We start from the raw sequence: 18,196 nt of genomic DNA, 5'->3' as shown, positions 1-18,196 counted from the left end.
GAGGAACTAAATCGAAGGCCTTCGAAAAATCTATTATAATCGCGTCTAACCTTCCTCCGTTATCCAGTGTGTCTGCAATGTCCTGACAAACCGTGATTACTTGACTTTCACATGAATATCCCGGCCTGAACCCATGTTGACCCTCGAATAACCAATTCTTTTCCTCCCAGTTTTTCCTCAGGTACGATGCTATAACGTGTTCCATTTGTTTGCAGACCACCGATGTTAAACTGACCGGTCTGTAATTTGTGACCAATGATCGATCACCTCCTTTGTAAATAGGAACCACTATGGCTTTTTTCCAGTCCCTTGGTATAGTGGCATTATTAATTGTTACGTCCAATAATCGCGCCAGGTATGGAATCATGGCTTCCCCACCCAGTTTTAGAATTTCCCCAGAAATGCTGTCAGGCCCTACTGATTTGCTTTTTCCCATCCCTGCTAGCCTTTTTCTAATGATTTTAGTACTAATGGCGAAGGGTTCGCCTGAGTTATCGCATTGTATCTGCGGGATGCTACGCTCGCAGCTAAATACCGAAGAATAATAGAAATTAAGGGAGTTGGCCTTTTCTATCGAGTCAGTAATGAGCCGTCCATTACCATCCTTGATCGCCGGAATATTTTCCCTGTTTCCTTTACGTCGTTTTACATACTTGTAGAAATCGGTCCAGCATTTACCTTCATTTCTTAATATTGTCCGTAAAAATGTTTCCTGCGCATTTTGTTTAGCTAATAGCAACTGCTTTGATAGACGTTTCAGTTCCTCTTGGTGCTGTTGTCCTAATTTTCTGCTGTTATATGCTTTTCTCACCCTTGACTTTAACCGTTTCACCTCCTTATTGTAGTATTCAGGGTCCGAATTTTTTCTCAGTATTTTATGTGGCACAAAACGTTGGATACTCTGGAATATTATATTCTTGAAATTATCCCATATCTCTTCCACGCTACTACCATTTCCAGCCCACAATTTAAACTTTTCCCGAAGAAAGGTTTGTAAACCTAAAACATTTGTTTTGCTGTACACCGGGACACTTCTTTCTACCTGAGGTTCACAGCTATTTTCTTCCCATTCCACTTCTAATAATACCCCACAGTGGTCACTGATCCCCTGTACTATGCTGCAAGAGGTGAAGGAACTTTCAGGCCGGACCAGGTAAACATCCAGCAATGCATCCCCTCGGGTTGGCCTCTCTACTACCTGCGTGTACCCATTTTCCCATACCAGTCTATTTATAAATGCCTGATTTCCACTTGTACATTGCACGTTTCCATCCCAATCTGCATACGGCAAATTTAAATCACCTCCAATGATGCTACGCTTCGTAGAATTTCCTAAATAATTGGTTCGGGCTGCCAATCTTTCCATAAGTCGCATGTCCTCGTTCGGAGCCCTGTAGATGCCTATAATATCCCATGTGAATTTAGGGTCCCTACCTTTCGCTTCAACTGCTAACATCTCAAAATCCTCGTCCACCCATAGTTCCGCGCAAGCTATGTAATTTTTTACACAAATGAACACTCCGCCACCTCGTGCATTTCTATCTCTCCTGAAGGTTGTGTAATCGTCCCTAAATACTTCGGCATCACTAATTTCCTCTCTAAGCCATGATTCCGTGCCTATTACAACATCGGGATTGTATGTATCAACTAAATTCCAAAAATCCAAAGACTTATTTAGGATACTCCTGCAATTTACCTGCAGCAAAACCAGCGAATTTCTCTCCAACTGCTCTACTCCTCTCTTGGCTACCCCATCATCACTTATCCCGCCTTCTGTATCGTCCCTAGCTTGAATTGCCCTCGCTTCCTTCCTCCCGTTTTTCTCCCAGACCAGCGTCGGATTTTCCTTGATGATCTTCCGCGTTATGTTAGATGCCCCCTCACTTGTAGTATTCAGCAACCATCACTCGTTCAACTTCTGACCTCCGCCGTCGAATCCACAAACTCTATGATATAGTTTGCCCAGTCTTTTCGCTCCTCCTCGGTTGATGTGTAATCTGTCCCTGCTGAAGTCCCTATCATCAATCCAACTGTTCGGGTCTACAAAAGTAACTCCAGTGGTCCTTGCTACCCAGTCGTATCTGTCGTTTAGTGCTCCGATACGACGCCATGAAACGTCTCTACGCCTAAGCACACCACTCAGGACTAATTTTGATATGGGAAATTTAGTTCTTGCCTTCTGCACAAGAGCGTACACATCGCCCATCACATAGTCTAGATTTGCTGTTCTTCTTAAATCATTCGTACCTACGTGAATTATGACCGTGTCTGGGTTTCCAAAATTCCTGTTTTCCATAACTCTTTGTAGCTGTTCAGTTCTGATACCTGGAAAGCACTCCACCTTGATATTTCCATGATCAGTACCCACGTCTCGTATTATAGAGTCACCCAACACTAGGCACTCTGCACCACCCTGAAGTTTCTGCGCCGTATCCCGCCCGCTAACTTCACATCCCGCTGCCGCCCCTCGCAACTGCTCTTCCAGTCTCTTATTCTGCCGTTTTAGATCTTCAATTTGATGTAGAGCGTTTTCCAGTTTCTCCTCTAGTTGACGAAGCCTGTCCCATCTACACCGATCACAGCACCACCTCCCGCTCTCCACCATATGAGCTTTTACGTTTCCACAACTGTTGTGAAACCACCGTCCACACGTGTCGCATTGTGTTCCAGATTTTAGGTTTCTGTCGCACACATTACACAAGACTTGCAAAATGTTCTCAGAACCAGGTCCAGGATTCTGCTCCACACCGCTGATTATCAAGAGTACAGCTAAAGCCGCTGCACACAGAATCGTGTTCCCTAAGCAGCTTCCATGTCCAAATCTGTCTCCTCCTCGTACAGAACGCCATGAAGTCCTACCTGCCCAGGTACCCACGCGGGCTCGGTAGTCTTCCAGGTAGCAACCCATTATTCACAGCTCCTTCCCAAACACGTCTGCTCACAACAACAACCCAACTAAGACTGAACAACCCAACTAAGACTGTTTGAGATGGTACGAATTATGATAGTGGGTAGTTTCCGATAACTGCTGTAGTTTTTATACGGTCATCGTAGGAAAGCAGGACCATTTTCGAGTTTCCGCTGTTTCATTTCAAGTAGCCTTATGACCATGATATCGATAGTATTAGGCACCGGTACGTGTGAAACCTTTTGGGGGCCCATTCCCGCTACTGGGCCATGTCCTATGTCAGGTCCAGTCCACAACATCAGGTCTCGTTTCCCCAAGGCTGATTTTAACATTACCGTCCCAAAAAAGTGCATAGATCTTCCAACAGATCTCTTCCCTTTGGATTTTCCGACTAAAGTTTTGTTCGCATTATTTGCTCTCGAAACGTGCTGCATTCCTTGCCCTTGTGATCACTTAGGGGAAATCGGTGAATCTTCCGAGTTACGAATTACAACCCTCTTCGTTACACAGTTTAAGCAAAAATTAACTTTTACGCTTGACTGTACGAGTGCGCCGTTCTTGTTATGCGGAAAACGTTGAAATTAATCTATGGCGGTGGCGACTGTGGTACCGAAAAATGCAAACGAGGCTATGGAGGGGTTTGGCGGAGTCTGCGTTTGGTTGTCCGTTTTGTGTTGATGCATTAGGGAAGAATCTGGCTTGGTGTTTAATTTAGTCATAAGGAATATTTACAAATTGTACTTTGAACGCGATTTGCATAGACAGTGCTGAAATAAATTCTATTACTGTTCAACACAAAATGGTTCGTTCCAGTCAGCTTTGACGGGTCATACTGCGCTAGTAGAACAAATGATGGGCTCTGTTGCGTAGGATTGGCTGTCGATTGATGAGTATTTGACTGAGTCACTGTTCCTTGAACGTAAACCGTTAATTTGTGATTGGATTGTGAATGTAGGCTGTGACTTGTAGTCGTGGGCAGTCTTTATTTCCGTGTGTGTGAAATGCTGACAGCAGTAAATTGCATGCATATGTAAAGGCGGTTTACATCCTTGCTTTGTTGATTACTTTAGCAACTAGTCATCAAACGATAAATAGCGTTTCACGATTTATTTTACAAACGAATGGATGCTGATTCGTATTGATGGAATTTTAGGTGCTGAGATTTGCTGCTGACTGTCAGGACGATTTGTTTAATACTTTGACTCTTTCTCTGTTCACCGTAATATACGTTATCCTTCAACACTAGCACAATTTTTAGTGATTGCTGTTCACCATTACGCGTTTGGATATACAATAGTACGTCCCTTTAATTAACAAGAATTCTTGAAGAAATATGTTTCCTCCTCCAATTTTTCCATTTTCCAATTACTTTTTTTCCCTGTTACATCACTGAGCTGTCGTAGAACTGTGTTACTAACCACACGCGTCTTAAACCTTGTGCATATCAAATATTCCTCACACAGTGGACAATGTCCAGTGTAATATTAGTATAATTGCTGTCTCACTAATTTGTTTTGACTGGTCTTTCAAGAAATCTGTTTTCGACTTCCCTGTTTTTCATGTTAACTTGTCAAGCTTGTCATCCATATTTCATAAGTCAAGACAGGGAAATACATCCGTCAATAATATCGCGTATAATCCGAATGTGTGTGTTTGCGTGCATGCATGTATGCAGAGGTTATTCGAGCAACCCATTTTCGTCGTATCCACAAAACATAAGGATGAAGTGGTTGAATCATGTAGCATGAATTAAAAAAAATGCTAGGTGAGAAAACTGAAAGGAAGAGACTAGTTGGAAGACCTAAGCGTAGATGGTTGAATAACATTAAAATGGGTCTTAAAGAAATGGGTATGTATCCGTGGTCCGTATTCGTCAGGTTAAGGATGGGGCCCAGTTATGGGCTCTTGAGAAAACGTTAATGAACCTTCGAGTTTCCATAAAATATTGTTTTTACTAACTGAAGTACTATTAGTTCTCAAGAATAAGGCTGTAAGTGTACGAGTAGTTAGTAAATATTTTCTCTGCTACCCTGTTTGAGTATCTTTCAGCATGTTGAACATTGTCCATTTTATATTACTTCTACTTTAGACGCGGATCATTATGATTAAATTGATGAACCATTAGAGATCGCGAGCCATTGATTTCATAACAGTAATTGAAATGTGTAACTATTAGTGCAGTTCCCTGTGTAGAATCTTCGCGTCGTCTAAATGTCAAAATACAGATCTGCATAGCATAAGGACATTTAATCCCGTAATTGAGTCATTGGGAAATCATCCAAACCAAATAAGATTGTGGGTTTAAATATGAAACTTCTGTCACTCTTTGTGCTTCAATAAATCAGTCGTGACTATAGAATGAGTGCGTTGTTTAGTGTTTGTTGCCGGATTTTGTGAGCATGGTAGCATTTTCTGTTTGCGAGTAATCCCATTTTTAGACGACTTTTCTGCCAAACCGAATTTTTCTTTCTCAAAATGTGTTAATAGCGCTGCTAACACTTTGATAAACCAAAACATCTTCTGTCTTATATTCATGATTAGACGTTAGCCAGCTAGTTGAGGCTTATGTACGCTGCGAGCGTATTAACTCCTAGGTGGCTGGAGCTGGCTAACGATGCATTTTATCTGATCGGTTCTGCTGTATTCCATTGTATGGAGTACCACTAAACCACTAAGTAAGACAGAAGACTGTGCGTCAGTGCTAGCCGGTCTAACGCGGTTGACATGAACGATCAGCTCCTGGCTAGTAGGAGGGCGCTGTGAGTATATTGCAATACGACACAGCATAGAATTACTGTAGAACTTCTACAGCAAACTCAGTACACAACACTTCCCTTGCTCAAACAATGTTTACCACCCTCAGATGTCACCGTGAAGAAATCGTTCTTAAGAGGCACTAACCTCTCACCTGGGCAACTAATTCTTCGCCGTTTGTTGAACCCGAAGTTCCATTTGCCATGTTCACAGGGGCCGCAGCTGAAACTTGTTCTGATCCATATAAGCCTAGTGTGGTCCTACAACATTTTTGCAAGATTAGTGCTGTTGTCTTCGTCCCATCTGCGTCTCGTTTTTAAACTTGTCTTCCCTTCCTATTCTACGACCAAAATGTTGTATGATTTTTTTCCGTACCCCAATTTTGCTCCATATCAAAACAAAATTGCATTTTCTTTTGCAGTCTTTTATAACAAGACTAATGTAAAAGTCTCGGTGATATTCAACAGTGAACCATTTCTTTCGTGTGTGTAGATTATCCCTGCCATTTTTTTTTCTTTTCATCTACCCTTTTCGTACCTTTATGCACTCTTATTTCTTCCGTTTTCCTTTCCCATTTCCTTTTAACTTAGAAAGACAGAAAAACTTAGCCCTTCTACGTACTACATTATTTCAATTTAGAAGTTATTCTGAAAGGAGCATAATGGTGTCAGCGCTTGTGAAGTAGCGTATTTAGGCTCTGTGAGCGCGACTATACATCGTCAAAGAAGCGCACGCAGTTGTTTTAGCCTAAGCGTAACGTCAGTATTGCATAATCAGTAAAGGTTGCTGGTTCGAATAGGAGAGACAGAAAAATCTCCTTAGACGAATGTACTCAGAATTAGGTGTACACGAGTGACTGGAAACACGCTACTTATATTCTGAAAACATCTGGTTCGAATGGTGTCCATGGGCTACAAGAATTGTTTCGCAGTTGGAATTTTTTGTGATCTGTCGAGGTGTCGTTTAGTTAGTTCATAAAAGTTGTTCCTCACGAAACCACCGCATGGAGAGTGAGAGCTGTCGTCGTGGGCACGTGTGCGACTGTGCTTACGACCCAGTTACAAGTGTTTTGAAACAGACTATACCGCGGGACACTACTTTAAAACAAGTCTTTCTTTCGTTCTCTCCTTGCCCTGGTGTAATGATTTCCTACCGGCCGATGAACCTAAAACGTGTTTCATGTATAAGCGCATGCGCTGCTGCTGTGCTTTCATACCTGCAGTTCTGCATGCTCTTTCCAGCATTGCAAAAGCAAGCTCTCTCTTATGACGTCACAGAGTTTTCTGTGATTGGGTATTTGAAGACCTCTCTTGAACAGGAACAAAACATTTCGCAGTGAATAACAGATTTTCTACAGTGCAGAACTGTGGGAAGAAAGGAGAGGAGTAGTTCAGTCGGTAAAGTTGCTCTGCATTGTACCCGATTGTACTGCCGCGCCCCTTGTGACTAACCCAGCTTTATTATTGGTAGTTCTATAGTGGTTATACAAAAAGAAAGAGGGTGTTGTTAATTGTCAGCTCGTTAGTGTATGCATCCTAGAGTTGGTAAGAGTTTCGGCGTTGTCGGTGTGCAGTGGAAAGTGGGACAGGCAGTTTGTACTTGGCCGTCGCAGTTTCACGACAGCAGAACCATCAGTCAGGCGCTTCCGCGGTTCGTCAGTCTCGTGGAAACTTTTTTTTTTATCTAGCAGGATTTCGGTGATGGAAAAACGTTTTGAACAGTTACAACTAGATGAAAATTGTTTTTAAAAAGGAAAGCATTGTGTTTTTGTAAACCATATTGTCTTTAAAGAATTGCGGTTTGTACACGCTCAGGTTTTAAAGCCGAGAAATAATTAGAACAGAACAGTTTTTATTTGTGTGTGTTTGAATTATAAGCAAACAAATCGTGTCCCAAGAAACTTGTTTTCCGTCATTAAGCTGAGTGGTTTTTCGTTTCCGAAGTGAGGCTATGTAACTTGACATTCTTCCTTCCTGCCAAGAAAAAGTAGCGTGAGGAGAGAGCTGTTTGTCCGTTCGTCAAATACCAGTACACAATGCCGAAGCCAAAGACACCAGGGGCTTTAAGCAAGATCTACCGGTACCTCAAGATGAAGACAAAGGTGGGTCACACACTGCGTGTGATTTCTAATGTTAGTAGACAGGACTTGTTGTCACGTATGGGTATGAAACTTGGTATCCCGTTCGTAGGAATGTGTTTGGGAACATGTTGAGAATGTTTGGATCTATGAGAGAGTAAGTAACAGGAAATGAGAAAATTACGTAGTGAATATTTTCATGATCTGTACTTTTCTCTGTGTATTAGGGCAATCAGATAGAAAAAGATTAAACGTGCAATGCACGTGGCGGTCCTGCGCAGATTCTTAGGGTTTGAACGGAAACCGTGAGGGGAAGTGATTGCTGGTTCCCTATATAATGGGCGCAGACGAGAGGTTGGTATTGAAATGAATTATAATAGAGCGTTATTGTCGCATAGATTATCATGTTTGGTTTTTATTTTGCTGACTCTGTACCCAATGTGATTAAAGGCTTGTTTCCTCTCTTTGCGCATTTCATGCAGTTGATAGTCTGATGTATTGTCTTCGCCATAAAAAATTCATAAAATTATTACACAGCATTGTGACTTCAAACGTTTGTGTTATGTTTTGTCATGTGGGAGTGGGGCTTCTGATCAACAGGATATTTTAAGGTTAAGTTTGCGTCACTTCCTTGCTTCGCTGCGTATGTTAGACTTACAAATGCCCTTTTGTCAGAGTCGGGTCCTTAATGACATGTTTAACTCTGGAGCATTTCACTTGTATTTTTTCTTGTCTTTTCTGGTTATTTCGGAAGTTAGAAGTAAACCAATAAGTAATTTGCTGCAAAGAGCAGGGTCTTTCTTGACAAGCTGACGTTAGCTTATCTTGCTAATGAATACCCAGTCAGTCAGTCTTTTCTGTCATCACAAGAGATTGTCACCGCCTTATCCTGAGCCAAATGAATCCAGTCCACGCACGCTCTGAATATCTCTCTCTCTCTCTCTCTCTCTCTCTCGATCTCTCTCTCTCGATCTCTCTCTCTCTCAGGTTTTCGGACAAAAATTGTTAATATACCGCTCCCATTCATGCTACATTTCATGCCCATTGATTTGTATAGAGTACGACTTACGATGGATGAGGCGGGGTGACTCAGTGAGTATAATGACTGGCTACGGACTGGACATCCGGGGTTCGATCCCCACCAGGGGCAGAGGATTATTCCTCTAGCCTCTGCGTCCAGACCGGCTCTGCCTCCTATCCATTGGGTACCGGGGTTAAAGCGCTGTCGGGGCGTGACGTTGACCACTCACCCCCTTTCAATGCCGAGGATAAGAATGAGTTTGAGTTAATATACTTACTCTCCCTCCAAGCGCCTACAGAGCTTATAGTGGGACAGCTATACTTTTTACTAATTACGGTGCTGCTCATGTTGTAAATTATTGTGCCTGGTTTTTATTCGTTTGTAGATACAAGTATTTCCTCAGCACCTGGTTCTCAGTCTTAATTAACACTCAGGCTAGTGGTCTTGGCTCGGAACGTGGACTACAGTAATTAAAACGTCCTGTAGAACCTCCTGGGGTTTGGCCAGCCATCTCTTGATCTATCTCGATTGTAACAGCCGAAACTCGTACTTTTCCATCAGGCAATTGTGGTTAGTAGGCCCTATCGTAGACATAATAGCCAAAGTCGTAGAGCTTAAAACTACGTTAAGTCGCGTCGTTAGATGACGAAATAATAGGTCAGGCCCACTGCTTGATTGACATTTCTCAGTTATGACGCTAGATGGCAGAATGTTATTTTTCCCAAGTGTTGCTGCCATTAGGCAGCTCTTAGAGGTATTTTTAAAGGATTGAAAGTATAGAAATGATAAAGTAAAGGAACCAGTGTAGTAAGGGATGCAAGTATGAGAGAAACAATCCCCCTTTCCATTTCAAAGCAACTTTTCCACTGGCATTAACAGATAAACCAATATCGTTGTCACAAAGAGATACTTTATCGCCATCGGTCTTCAACCTTATTTAGAATACTCCATGGCGAAAGTTCAAGAAGACGACAGGGATGGGAATTAAATGGCACACACCAGCTTCTGCTGATACAAATTTATATTGCAAACCCACTACACCATAAAGAAAAAGGAAACTCGTATTACAGACGTAAACGCAGGAAATTTAAGCGTGTTCGTCTCTTTGCCAGACTGCAAGAACGAATAAGAAAGATAACTAATAAATTGATGCTTCGAAAATTTAGTAGGTTTGTAATATTTGGCATCGACGGTTAAAGGCAGAAGTTCTCACGAATAAATTAAAAGCAGATTATTCCGTGGATTCTTGCTAATCTTCTGGCATACTGCCTGCTGTGTAGTTACAAAACCTAAAAGTTACCCAACCCTAAGAAGTATAATTCTCGAGAAGCTTTATAGGGCTCTGAGCTATTAAAATTGCCTTATCATTTTAAGGAACCCTAAGGTTCATTACCGTATTGGCAAGAACCCACCACCGATCCCTATCCTGAGCTAGATGAATCCAATCAACACCCTCCAAGGTGTCAAATGTGGTATTCCGTTTTGACACCGTATATTCTCGTAAGTGGTTAGCGACGTCCCTCTGAAACGTTGAAACGTTGGTATCCACCTACAAGTTCATACGGCGTTGCAGCCCAGGAGACAAATCTACAACACAGACGAGTTGCGGCTAGCGAATTAGTGGTCGTAAGAGCTTCACCTTTCGCCTGAACACTGAATAGTTTTTAAGATACCACGTTGTTAATATTTTCATGAACTTGAATTCTCTTATCAATAAGAAAATAAAAATTATGAAGATTTCTGTCTTCTGGGTTGTTGCGCCATGTAGTCTGGTAGAAGTTTACCAATGAGTCATTCCCCTGATGATGGAGGCAGCAAGGACCTCTGAAACGTCGTTAAACCTTACCAGACTATACGGCGCAACAACCCAGAAGACAGTCATCTTCAGACTCCCCGCCGTGAAAATCTCAAATCCCACTTACTGTTGTTATTGTTTCTTAATTCAGAAGTAAAAAACAATTTGATGTTGGCTTATTTTCAATCGGAACATTTTCAGATAAGAGAGTATAAGAGAGAGTTAGGCGTAGGTGGGAGGATAATATTAAAATAGAATAAGGAAAGGGTTGCGAGTGTGTAGACTTATTAGTCTGGCATAGGATTAGGACCCAGTAGGAGGCTCTTGCAGACACAACGATGTTTTGTGAAGGTATCTCTTTTTTAAAGCCGAACTACAATCACCTCCTCAAGAAGGATTTAGTTTTGTGAAATTATTGTATTGTCACTGACTTGAGTATATAATTTGCCTTATGGGGTTAGTCCGTCTAATGTTTAAGGGACTTTGGTCCATGGAGTTAATTATCATTATAGCTGATCTGTAGTGGAATTTGCTACGTTGAGTAATGTAGGGTTGGTGAAAGTTCAGAACGTAGGATTTCAGGTTTTCACGACGGTGAGTCCGAAGCTGGCTGCCTTCTGGGTTGTTGCGCCGTGTAGTCTGGTCATCGCCCTGATGAACGTCGGCAAACATCTACCAGACTACACAGCGCAACAACCCAGAAGGCAACCATCTTCAAATTTGAGAGCGTTCGTGAAATGGTGGTTTTGAAGACTCGTAATTAGTAAATTTTGCGCTCCTCCCGACGAGAGTAATTTTTACTGGGGCACGGAAGTTTTAGTTGTAATTTGGTGGATTAATTTTACTTTTCTTTTGAGAAGGTTTATTGTTTTATAAATTAATCCATTCCATCTGTTTTTCATTTGTGAATTTTTTCTATTCTTGATCTTTTTTTTTTACTATTTTTGAAACAAAATAAGTGGCTTTAGGCAAGGTTTCGTAGTATTTCTGGTAGCGCGGACTACTACTCACAGTTATCTCTTACACTTTGATTAAATAGAATATAGTGTGTACTAAAATATTGATAGAAGTTATAGTTTTTCGTCATATTTTTACTCAAGATGAAGCATAAAATAAAAAGAGAAATATCTATTCAACTCGCGGATACAATCTGCCGGCCGCAGTTGAACAACACTGGCACAGTGCAGCGTCGTTTATGGACAGCTGATCAGTAATTCACTGATCTGCGTTCATCACCTTCAAACGTGACGTGGAAGTTGTTTCCCGGATCAGTAATCGTCAAATGTAAGGCATTTCATGCAGTGACTAATGCTGTCTGCGCGTACACCGAGTGCTTTTCTGCGGATAGAGTCCGCCAGAGCTAGAACGGGACTTTAATCGCGTCATTTATTGCAGTTAATACTAGAAAGTGGCTCTTATAAACGGGTTTATTTCCAGTTCCGCAGATTAAAGCCAGAATGTTTTTGTATCTCACGTCTTTACGCAGGAACATATTTGGAGCGAAATACGTTCATGTGGGAGGGAAATACTGCTATCTAGTGAGGAAATTCGTGATTATACAGATAATTAGTCTTGTTGGGAAAATGAAGTATGAAAGGATACGTTAAGTTTGGTATGTGACGAAGAACGCATACAGAATCTTGGTGAGAAAACTTGGAAGACCGGGAAGGAGATGCAATATTGGAAGTTTGTGAAATAGCTTGTGAGGACGGGAGGTGAATATTACCGGCTTAGGACAGAATGGTATTAGCGGTGCTGAACCTTCCGCCTTTGTTGGTGTCAGAAAGATACAGGACTTCTTTGTAAGTGTACTCTTTCATTTCTGCAGAATCTGCAGTTCTCCGCAATCGTAATGCAATATGGCTTAACAGTTTAGCACCAAAAATAATTGTTCTCTCCAACCAGCTGTCGTCACCACAGTATGAGCCTGTTTTTATATTGATAAATTCTGAGGTCGGCTGCTTTGTGCGCAGTCGATCTTGACTTGCCGCAGAAATGCGTATTGGGAGCATCTTCAGGTTATAAATACCAGTAAACAGCATTTAGTAGCCATGTTAATGTTTAAGCCATCTGCGTCCTGTCAAGTTTGAGATGGCATAGTTTCATGTTTGTTGCCACTTCCATGGGTAAATTATAAATATGATTCAATGTGTAGAGGTAATTTTTCTCGTAGACCTTATTCGTTGTCTAAATATACCATGCAAAGCCACAACGTTTCGGAACTTCTTTCTGTTTCCATCTTCACGCTAGAAGACAATACTCTGCTGGGCCCCTGGTCTTGTTGGCTTCAGCCTTTAACAGTCTAGACCAGGTAGCTCAAGACAGCAGGGTCGTGCTCTCTCACCTGAAAATAAAAGTAGAACTAGCTTCAGAAACGCTTACGGTGGTTAATTTACGCTCTTCCCTGCAACGTTTCGCTGTGATGAACGATGTAAGATTGGGTATGATCGACTAAGACTAGAGACTTCAATGACTGCGTTGGAGGCTCGCTGCCGTTGTAAGACGAATTCCACAACGCGTGTGCCAGATTATCGCTTTCTCCACACATCTTGCATGAACACTCAGCGGCCATTTTTATTTATACCAGTCGTGGCTGTTATTCTTATCAGTGTACAGGAAAAAAGAAGACATTAACTCAGGGGAAAAGTATGGCACGTATTTGTCACTCTATCCATAAAAGTAGAAGGAAGCTTCTGAAACGTCCTATATTTCTGTCGTATTAAGTACGTAGGCCTACTACAGACGTCGACTTGTTTTTTGAATTCAGAAATGTTTATGCCATTGTCTTGTCGCCAAATTGGGCAGGAAACGACATTTAATATTGCACTGAACATTTCGTGGCAGGACTTGGAGTTTACGGATTCAAAAGTACTTACAAGGCACTCATGCACATATTCAAATATATCTAAATACGCCTTTTCCTTTCATTGTGATAATGAGGCAAGGAGATAACCAACCCACCAACTGTACTGTGCTAAAATTAATGTTAATAAAATCGTTGACCTCCTGTGTTCTTTGGACCTAACCTAACCTAACGCTTCTTGTCCGTTGACAGGTTTAAAGTTTAACGAATTATCCACTAACACAGCCGCATGAAATTCCTGCGTGGACCAAACTATTTCTTAATATAATTAATAGTTGGTGACTGGTAAATAAATGTTCTACGTTTTATAGAACCGAAAGTTTCATCGCTGTATTCACAAGGGACCACCATTGGTCCGTTTCCTGGGCCAGCTGAATCCAGTCTACATGAACAAAGTTTAGCCAAAAGCTGTGTGGTTCTTTGGGTTTATGTGATATTCCAGCCGTGAAAGATACTACCGCCCCAAGGAGGGTACCAGGATATGCGGGAGGGTACGCTTTGGATGACGCAATGCCAGTTTTTAGTTACGTTAGTTGTAGGCTTCGCTTTGAGAGCAGCATTCTAAAGAGACACATTAGGCTTGGTGGCAAATAACAAGCCCAGTTTTTGATACATTGCTTTGTGATGGCGATAAGATCGACTTGGCATAGCAAGGGATTTGAAGGTCGCCGAGGCACCGATTTGGAAGTGTAATTATGTAACGTGCAAAATTGTTTCTGACAGCATGGTCAGGAATTGACGACGACGTTTGGGGGTGACAACTGTTTTCTGGTAGATGCATACCGACGTTTCAGAGGTGCCGACTAGCTTCTTCATCAGGGCAATGAGTGACTCACCAGAAAACAGCCATTTTCATTTGCCTGGGCAATTTTTGACACTGAATTGACCAGAACTGTTGCTCGCAACGATAGGCGCTCCCAAATGCTGGCGACAGGAACGAAGCGTGTTTTATGTTGTCATTTGAATTTTTTTCGTCATATCGAATTACAGAGTTAAAAAATGTAAGCGGCCCGCGAACTCCTGTTTTTGATGTAGCACAGTAACTCTGGCGGCGGAGTTCTGGTTGTACATTTTAGATATAAGTTGCCTTGTTTAAGAGATCCACTTACATACACAGTTTCTAGAAACCGACATTGAACGTGTATCTGTGCTTTCGTTTCGCCTGTAGGCCTAGTATGTCGCCAGAGTGACGCTCAACGACACGGATCTTCATACAAGCATAGACCGGTTTGGCGATATTTTGCTCTCGGTGCAACGAAGATTATCTCGAGTATCAATTAAGGACGATTAGATGGGCGGGACAGTAGCACGCATTAGGAGATGAGAATACTTACATTATCATAGCGGAAAAACTTGGACACGTTTGATACCAAGGCGTAGATGGTAGGTTACTGTACCATAGAATTGATCTTCTTAAGATGGGTTATGTGGACTGGAATCCATTGGTTCAGGATACAGTTTTCATGAATTTGGGAACCTTCGAATGACACAAAAGATAGAATTTGTTGACCAGATGAGCTACTTTTAGCGTCTCAAGAAATTCGGTGTTCCGTGTAGTTAAACGGCCTAAAATACGAAGGTGGTTGATTGTCTTGTGAGTCTCTGCGTTGTGTAGTCTGATGGACGTTACTATCGTTTGAGAGACGCTTGCTGCCGCTATAATCGCCTCCGTGAGAACCTGAAATATCACGGCCTAAAATGTGGTTACAGGCGCACGATCAATTTTAATATTTTTATAAATCATCTCAACGCTACATTTGGCAGAATTGAGAAAATATGTTATAATTGAATGCTTGTGTTTTGTTAGAGGACAGTTTGTATTTTTTTGTTGGCAAGTAACTAGTCTGTCAAATGTCATTTCCAGATAAGTGTTAGTATCCGGAAGTCGAAAAGTCGCGCGTTGTCTCAAGGGAAGCAAAATTGTCTCCATAATCGAATGCCGACAGCAAGGGAAATAAGCCGCTTTGCTGCTCGTATATGCAAGTGCCGATACTTGCTGTAGGTGCCCTGTGGTATTTTGTAGCCCATGTTCACATGCAGGACGTTATTATACTAAAAGTGACAGTTATTAATTTCAGTGACATGCATTGTGGTCCGCTAAATACTTTAATTTACCACACCATAAAACGTGTGTATTGTAAGCCGACGGAGTTGCCTAGTTCAGTGTTGTCTTAATTGTTCAGTTCGTAATAAATTCCCCGAGTTTATAATATGCATTTTTCACAATAAAATTATGTTCTTTACTTTATTCATTGGCTAGTGGGAAATTTCTGAAAACGGGACTAGCAGTTTTTGAAAAAATTATTCGAAAAACCAGAAGAGAAAAGAGCATTTAATAGATTCGGTGAAGATGGAGATGGTATGATAATAAAATGGCTCGTAAGTGCTGTGTAAGGATGTGGATTGGATGTACTGGTGTAGTGTCTCAGGTTACTGCTGTCGTGAACATGGTTCCATAAAAGATGAGATCTCTTTACCAGCGAACGACCATCAGTTTCGTGTCCAGTGGCAATCTTATACTAGCGGTGTTGAACTCTCGGTGTTTGCTGCCACACTGTTGTGTCCCCATAAGGAATAGGACATGTTTAAAATTACGTACGCGAAGCAAAAGATTGCAAGGCTCGAGGGTCTCACGAAACATTTATCGGCACTTCCTGAACGCTTCATCAGCTTGAATAACTTTGTTCCCAGAATCTTTCCGTCATTGATACTGATGATGATGCACATAGTTCAATGAGAACATTTAGACTGCTTTCACCCGTGAGCCGCTCAAGTGAGCGGCTCGCTGAGCCGGTATGCAGCTCATGCGGAGGCGATAAGCAATTCAGAGTTCGGCTCACATGACCCTCAGCTAGAGTTACCAACTTCACTCAGTCCCTCCAACAACATATTTTCAGTGTATTAGTAGCGTTCATCAAATCATGTTGGAACTTGAAGAAGTCATCATCATCATCTCCTCCATGGTTTAGCCTATTATAGACCGTTCTGTCTCTAAATAATTTTCTCTTCAAGTAAATAGGATACAGTACTCTGCAGTTAAAATTGGTCATTCCAACGTTTCTGTGGGCGTCCTTTGCCTCGTTTGCCTTTAGGTTTGTATTTATACATTTTTTGTGGAATTCTATTGGCTTCCATTCTCTCTATATGCATTAGCCAATTCCTTTGATGTTCACATATTTTATCTAGCAAGTTAAAAGTTCCTAGTTCGCGTCTAATATCTTCATTTCTTATATGATCTGTTACTTTATACCCTGCAATTGTTCTTAGAAATTTCATCTCTGCTACTTCTATTCGTTGATTTTTTAGTTTGGTTAGGGTCCAGCATTCTGCGCCATAAAATAGTGAAGGAATTGCCATTACATTGTAAAATTTAAGGATTGTTTCAGTACTGACTTTACCTAATAAAGTTGCCGCATAAATGTTGAAATTTAATTTGTGATATGAATCTTTGGACCTATCTGTGCTAATAAAGTAGCCTAAGTATTTAAAATCGCTGACTTGTTCCTTAGGTACGTTTGAAATTAAAATTTGTGCTCTAACCACCTCTTTTCCTACAAATGCAAGTACCTTCGTTTTGTTCGTAGAGAAGTAATAGTAATATTTTATAGTACCTATTACAAACAACTTATTGGAGTCTTTTAACCCACAATGTGCCTCTCCCGTATAAATGCGTTGGCTAGACTGGCTTGATCTGCAGCTCACTGAGCCTCGTGTGAAAGGGTTCCATGTTAAAGCAGGCAAAACTCTCCCCGCCAGTAGCCGCTACTAGTGGCTCATGAGCCGCTCACCCAGGTTCACCGGCTCTCGTGTGAAAAGGTCCAATGCATTTTGCTGGGATTTCTATCCTCAGCAGTCGCTTCAGCTCGCGTGAGCCGCTCACATGAGCCACATGTGAAAGGGATCTTACGGTACAAAGCAGTGCAACAACCGGGATTCGATTCGCGTTCTTTTGCCGTGAGAAATGTTGTGCTGAGGCAGGGATAAGGCTTGGGAGGTGAGAGCATTTCAGGGTCATTTCATTGACATGGCGTTCACTTGATCTGATGACTTCCTGTCTCGCTATTTGTTATTCAGCTGTTTTAATAGGCAGGAAATAAGTAATCCACACACCGTATACGCGCGCCACACCTGCTAATACCCAGGACCGAAATAATATTGAGTTTGAGATTTGGAAAAGGAGGCTGTGTGGGAACCATTTCGAATTGCTTTATGTAGGTTTCATGGTTCCTTCTAACCCCACCCGATGACCGTGAAATGATGCCTTAAAATGGACCGCTGCCAACACGATGGCATCACACCCACCTTCATAAAACCACGGCTAAGAGCCGGAGATGTAGCAGAAGAAGCAGTGAAATAAATATACTCTGTAATCGAATGACTTTTTAAATTAATTGTCACTAACGCATTATTCTTTCATATATTGAATCGGATTCTCTGTGTAGAAGATTGTGTCCATGTGACACCGATGTTTTACGGACCACGGCTTATTATAAGTAACTTTAATGGCGATATTTTCTGGCTGCACGGACTTACAATTATAAACATTCCCTTCCCTATTCACACTCATATCTTAGTAATGTCATTATTTAATTTACATTCTTCTTGTACAAATATTCTCCTATATTCCTTATTTAGTGCATTTTATCATTCTCATATAAACTACATTCTCACTAAAAATAGAACTTTTTCTATATACAAAACATTCTTTCCTCTATTTCTTCATCTCCAACTATTTTAATGCAGCATGTATAACACCCCTTCCGTCTGATAACAGTAAT

The 18,196-nt window shown here is 41.4% G+C and overlaps 1 protein-coding gene across 16 annotated transcripts in view; it reads left to right on the top strand.

The window, feature by feature from the left end:
• Nucleotides 1-18,196, top strand: part of mtd (TLD domain-containing protein mustard) — a 189,309-nt gene that overhangs the window by 148,124 nt on the left and 22,989 nt on the right. The window contains exon 1 of one of the 16 annotated variants that reach the window (XM_087348705.1): nucleotides 7,206-7,763. The exons of the other annotated variants lie outside the window; for them this stretch is intronic. Within the exon in view, the coding sequence (XP_087204831.1) occupies nucleotides 7,698-7,763 (66 nt within the window). The 5' untranslated portion in view covers nucleotides 7,206-7,697. Of the gene's footprint in view, nucleotides 1-7,205; nucleotides 7,764-18,196 lie in introns of those variants that run through there. 16 annotated transcript variants of the gene reach the window in all.

The sequence above is a fragment of the Zootermopsis nevadensis genome, unplaced genomic scaffold (assembly GCF_977971745.1).
Source record: "Zootermopsis nevadensis isolate Lab colony 2312 unplaced genomic scaffold, Znev_1.0 Znev_ptg000013l, whole genome shotgun sequence".
Classification (NCBI taxonomy): domain Eukaryota; kingdom Metazoa; phylum Arthropoda; class Insecta; order Blattodea; family Termopsidae; genus Zootermopsis; species Zootermopsis nevadensis.
Note: the sequence above shows the minus strand (reverse complement) of the source record. Positions and strands in the feature narration are given on the sequence as shown.